Source organism: Musa acuminata, chromosome BXJ3-7 (assembly GCF_036884655.1).
Source record: "Musa acuminata AAA Group cultivar baxijiao chromosome BXJ3-7, Cavendish_Baxijiao_AAA, whole genome shotgun sequence".
Taxonomy (NCBI): domain Eukaryota; kingdom Viridiplantae; phylum Streptophyta; class Magnoliopsida; order Zingiberales; family Musaceae; genus Musa; species Musa acuminata.
The window spans coordinates 13,520,595-13,526,348 of NC_088355.1; the positions used below are offsets into that span (position 1 = coordinate 13,520,595).

At 39.2% G+C, this 5,754-nt stretch overlaps 1 protein-coding gene across 3 annotated transcripts; it reads left to right on the top strand.

Moving 5' to 3' along the window:
• Positions 1 to 3,231: 3,231 nt before the first annotated feature.
• On the top strand, positions 3,232 to 4,751 carry LOC103991960 (probable WRKY transcription factor 40). 3 transcript variants are annotated; one of them, XM_009411507.3, is made up of 5 exons: positions 3,232 to 3,387; positions 3,483 to 3,515; positions 3,593 to 3,862; positions 3,956 to 4,072; positions 4,152 to 4,751. In XM_009411507.3, exons 1-5 carry the CDS (start codon positions 3,301 to 3,303, stop codon positions 4,455 to 4,457), a joined length of 813 nt encoding a protein of 270 aa, XP_009409782.2. In that variant the 5' UTR covers positions 3,232 to 3,300; the 3' UTR covers positions 4,458 to 4,751. The 3 variants fall into 3 exon arrangements, with proteins under 3 accessions (XP_009409782.2, XP_065017198.1, XP_065017197.1); XM_065161126.1 differs by lacking the exon at positions 3,483 to 3,515 and having other exon boundaries at positions 3,235 to 3,387; XM_065161125.1 differs by lacking the exon at positions 3,483 to 3,515 and having other exon boundaries at positions 3,251 to 3,387; positions 3,551 to 3,862.
• The last annotated feature ends 1,003 nt before the right edge of the window (positions 4,752 to 5,754 follow it).

Genomic DNA, 5,754 nt, shown 5'->3' on the forward strand with positions numbered 1-5,754 from the left:
ACCACTACTTAAAGTTAAAATGCATGTTCCAATTGCCTCCACATGTGAGCCTATCTTATTTCCTGATAAAATTTTTTGCTCACTTCCTACTGGCTTCCTTAGGTTTTGCATACCCTACATAGAATTTGCAATATGGATTGTTAATCCAAAGTCAATCTACCAGGTGTTAATATTAACATTGACCATATTAGATTCATAACACACAAACAAGGTTAATTTACCTTTCTTTTCAAGCTATTGTTAGAATTTTATACATTTCTTCTTCATGTGTCCCTTTCTTTTACAAAAGAAACACTTTGCTTCTTTCTTAATATCAACTTGGGATGATATTTTATCTTTTCCATGATGATGAGCATTTTAATTGGCTTAGTTTTTATTAGTTTTATTCTTCCCGTGAGTGGTTACCATCAATGCACTCTCACCTAGTTCCATCACTAGCCTCTCTTTTTCTTGAACATACATGGTCATTAATTCATTGATTGACAATTTGTCCTCATGTGTATTGTATAAAATTTTAAAATAGTCATATTGAGGTGGAAGGGTGTTTAGAATATAGTGCACCAGGAAGGATTCTGACATATTAACCTCGAGTTTCTTAAGTTGAGCCACAATATCTCACATTTGTATTATGTGCTCACGCACACCCTTTATGTTGGTGAGTCTAAGGGATAAGAATTTTATTATTAAGGTACTTGTTAGTGCCTTATCTGAAGTGATGAATTGCTCATCGATAGCTTTTAGCAAGTCTCGGGCATTTTCATGCTGGTCAATAAAACCACGTATGCTAGCAATTATCTTAGTTTTGATAAACATCACGTTGAGCTGATTGGATCGCTTCTATCGCTCATATAATGTGATATGAGTACTAGTATTAGTGACTATAGGTGGTTTATCTTTCCTAATAGCATAATCAATATCTATCCACCCTAAATGAAGGAGAACCCTCTCCTTCCATATCTTATAGTTATCACTATTAAGTTCAGGAATATCACATCGAATATCAGAGAAATGAATAGTATGAGAAACTACATAAAATCAAACATGCTTATGTCAAAATTTGAAGCTTAATAGTCTAAATTACATATTTTACCAATGTAAAACATGCCAAAAAAAATATGAAGCTCATGACATAAAAATTGCTTGTGGGCTAAATTCTTAATTCAAATAGATTCAAATGGTCTTTACGGTAAAACTATCAAATTATATTCCAATTCATAATCCTTATGGGTAAATTATAAAAATAATCTGATATTTTATCCTGATTAATTATATTAAATATAATAAAAGATCCTATGGGATAATAATTATTATATGAAATATAATCGGTCACATGATGTCTAATTACTTATGTATCCTTATTTTAACTTTATATATAATTTTAATTAATTAAGGATGTTATGGATACTTCTTAATTAATTAAGATTATATGGATCACTAGATATTTTAGACATATAAAATTAACTCGTAAGCATGATTATATATAATCAAATATGCATACATAATATAAGTATTTTATTGTCTAAAATTATTGAAAATGTCATATCCTCATAATTTTCAATATGAAATATATCTATAAGTTTAAAAAAAACCAAAATAAAGTCATATTCATGGTATAAAAAACATGAAAACTCTTTCATATCAAGGCATAGGTCAATCGGCTCTGATACCAAATGTAAGAATTCTTTGACACCAACTTGTGTTTCTAAATTATTATAATAGAAACACAATAAAAACTGATATGGAAACGAAATAGCGTACTTCCAGCCATTGTTGTCAAAAATTTCTACAGAGGTTTCTTCTTGAACTTTGGCACTTCTCGACTGAACTCTCGGTTTAGATAGTATAGAAAAATCTTTTTACTTCAAAAAGATGATTAAACCCATGGGCCAAAATCCTCATATTTTCTCATCAAGAACATTTATTATCATCAACTCATAACGTTCAAGAATTAATTCAAATTTATAACGTTTGAACCATAATGAAAAACTTAATGATATTAAATATTTAATAATAATAGTTATATTTAGAATGAAAAACTAAAATATTTAAAATATAATAAATGAAGAAATTGATTATAATGAATTATGAAACTTAATAAGAATGGTTATTATTAAACATAATATTTAATAATAACGGTTACACTTCTCACTCATGAAATTAATAATTTATCAGCCAAACTCTCTCCGTAGAATATTGACAGCATAACACTGATCGATAACAACATTTCTCGGTTGCAGAGAAACGTAGAATGCTGTTTTCAGATGCCGTGGCAGCCAAGAGATTTTTAAGACAGACCTAGTCTTGCTGGCAAGCACGTCACCCCCACCGCGAACCGCTGTCGTCACTGCTGTGACGCAACGCTCGCTGGCGTCACCCGGCGCGTATCACGTGCGCTCATCACCGACGACTTCCGGTCGTTCCGTGTCATCCTCGGCTCGTTACACGACGTCGTGACGTAACGTAACGTAGGATCGCACGGGCCACGACCCGCCACGCGATCTGAAAAGGTTGATGTGCCCCACCTTGACTTGACCACCTCGCGACAGCGAACCGGACCCCGCCTTTCTGAATTTACAGTTTTGTCCCATTTCTATCCTCCGTCGCGCCACGCCGCCTGGCGTCACGGCTTAATTCGTCACTCGGTATGTGATTCGTGTGAGAATTAGATAGCTGTGGCACGAATCACGAGGGTGTTGTTTCATATTTTTCTTCACCTACTACTGTTTGTATTTTACCGACGAGGATCTTACTAAACCTCATTAATCAATATCAAAGAACAGTATATTGCTGAGTCATTCTCTGACGTTTTTCCTAGCATCCAGTACTCGGAGACGTGATCCACATCCGCCATCGACGGGTTTACATTACTTTGTTGACTTCTCTACAAACTACAATCGAAGGTCGCTCTCGAGTTGTAGCAGATACTTCCATATCTCGACTTCCGAGTCAATGTTTTGTAGCAGATTTCTTTGAAGGATGGGTTCAAGTCAATGGGGTATCTGCCAAATTTTTGTTGCCTGCACAAGTCTTCCTACACATGTTGTTAGAATTCCTTTGGTCTTTCAAACAAGGAAGCTTGATGACATAATCCATAAGACGTCGGGAGCTGACGTCCCGCATGGCGTCTGTCGCCCCACGTCATCCTCATTGATTCTTCTGGAGTCACTGGTACCAATTCAAAGTCTTCTTCCTTCTTCTCCCAGGAAGTCATCGTCTTTATAAGAACGCTACCCAGTTTATTGCCACACTTCATCCAGATTCGCTCTCGATTCAAGGAACCGTACTAGACGACTACTTCTGATGATGGATTCGTCCTGGACCAATCAATCCTCCTCCCTCAGCCTCGACCTCAGCGTCGGCCCTCTTCGGTCTCCCGACCATGCTCCGGTGAGTTCAAACTGATGCTATTGCCTTAGACCTCTTCGTGTCTTCGATGGATTAGGGGAACCTGTTGTTCATCAATCATGCTTGTTCATATGCAGCCCGATCAAAGGAGTCCACCAAGAAAAGAAGAGGTTAATTCTTTGTAGCTATTTGATCGTTGCTGCAGTGTCTTGCTCTCCTAAAACGCAGTCTCGCTTGCGGAACGCAGGTCGGAGTTGTAGAGGCCAAGCTGAACCAGATAAGCAAGGAGAACAAGAGGCTCGCCGAGATGGTCAGCGACATGCACATGAACTACAGCGCTCTCCGTGGTCGATTGTTCGATCTCGCAAGCATCCCTCCCCAGGAAAAAGGGTCAGTCTCGCCGAAGAGGAAGAGGGTTGACGGAGTCAGCTGCAAGTACCAGATCAAGCATGGCGAAGACCCCATGCCCAAGACCTCCAAGATGTACGTCCGAATCGACCCGACCGATTCGAGTTTGGTGAGTTCGATCTTTGAGCAAAGAATGGCATATCATTTAGTCGACATCGGAAACGAAAGGAGAATTACGAGATAGGTGTTTTGGTGTTGTTAGGTGGTGAAGGATGGGTATCAATGGAGGAAATATGGTCAGAAGGTCACCAGAGACAACCCCTTCCCTCGAGCTTACTTCAGATGCTCCTTTGCTCCTTCCTGTCCCGTCAAGAAGAAGGTACCGATCGAGAGATCAAAACTCCTCACCATCAAATATACATCTGGTGATCATCATCATCATCGCTTTGACTCATTAGGTTCAAAAGAGCGCAGAAGATGGATCGCTCTTGCTGGCGACATACGAAGGCGAGCACAACCACGAGCGGCCTTCGCGGGATGATGTGTACGGTGTTTCGGATCACAGTGCAGCAGCAGTACTCCCGTGTCCATCGATCGATGTAGAACACACCTCGCAACCTTACGATCTCGACGAGGTCGAAATGCCAACGCTGCAGAGACTGCTGGTGAAGCAGATAGCCTCGGCGTTGACCAAAGATCCAAGCTTCACTGCTGCGATCGCCACTGCAATATACGAGAGAATGCTTGGGTCGCCACCAGCTTAACACTGAGTACATACATTCTACCGCTTGTGCTGTACGAAAGAAGAGAAATCAATCACACCGAGTTCACTTCTCGACCAATGATCAGCTCTTCAATCCTGTCGCGCATGAGGCCAATCAATCAATCAGAAAGAGAAACAAATATGTAACACTACATATCAGTATGTCAAATTTCCAATAGCACGGTGAAAAACTGTATGAGAAAGGAGAAGGTTCATAGGAAATAATCAATGCCATGATTATGTGAATAGATGACTTATGAAAGAATGAAATAAAGAACGATATTTTTTTCATGAAGATATGGTGCTTCCTATTTATACACCGTTAGGAGGAAGAATTTTTTTTAACAATAAGATTTTCTTGTGCGGTTGAAAAAATCTTAGCTACATCATGAGAAATCTTAATTACTATCATGCCCCTACAATATAGTACTCATGTTAAGGATATCAATCTTGGACTGATCCGATTAAAATAGTTTACAAGCGAGAGGCTTCATGAGTAAGTATATTAGTTGATCAGTCGTATGTATGTGAGAAACACATAATTGATGTCCGACAACTTGCTCTCACACGAAGTGAAAGTCGATGACAATGTGTTTCATGTGTTAGTGAAATACTAGATTGGCACACAGATAAATGGCTCTGACATTATCATAATATATTGTAGGAGTAGAGGTGGAGTCGATGTCAAGTTCCTTAAGCAGATTCGTGACCCAATTGAGTTTTGTAGTAGCGGTTGCAATGACATAGTATTCAGCTTGTAGATCGTGCAATTGTATTTTGCTTCTTAGAACTCCAACTAATTGGATTAACTCCAAGGAAGATAATATATTCCGACGTGGAGGTTCTATCATCAAAGTTCTCTACCCAATCAATATCAACAAAGGCACGGAGATGAAGGGGGGAGTGTTTGCGAAAAAAGAGACCATGATTGAGGGTTTCGTTAAGATATAGTCGATGCATAAATTGTGATAATTTATTAACCACAAATGAGATATCTAGGCAGTGTTGGGAAATCCTTGGGGGCGACATCATATGCGCAGCGGAAGAACAAGAAAAACAAAATCCCCGATTCTCAAAGAGATGTTCGTCGTCGTGCGAAGATTAGTACGCAAAAATCCGCGAAACATGAAACTATGTATAGAGTAGATTGTGTTACCTAGGGAGATCGTATATCCCTGTTTCCTTGCAGATCCTTAGGAGAGGGTGAAGGAGGTCAAGCGTCCTCCTCTCTAGCGGTGATCGGGTTACGACGACGCTCTTCAAAACTCCAGACCTACTCATAGGTGGAGATGGAGAGG

Coding starts and splice junctions, on each gene's coding strand:
- LOC103991960 (XM_065161125.1), top strand. CDS start 3,301: ATGATGGATTCGTCCTGGACCAATCAATCCTCCTCCCTCAGCCTCGAC. Junction 3,388..3,550: donor GGTCTCCCGACCATGCTCCG/GTGAGTTCAAAC, acceptor TCGTTGCTGCAG/TGTCTTGCTCTCCTAAAACG. Junction 3,863..3,955: donor ACCCGACCGATTCGAGTTTG/GTGAGTTCGATC, acceptor TGGTGTTGTTAG/GTGGTGAAGGATGGGTATCA.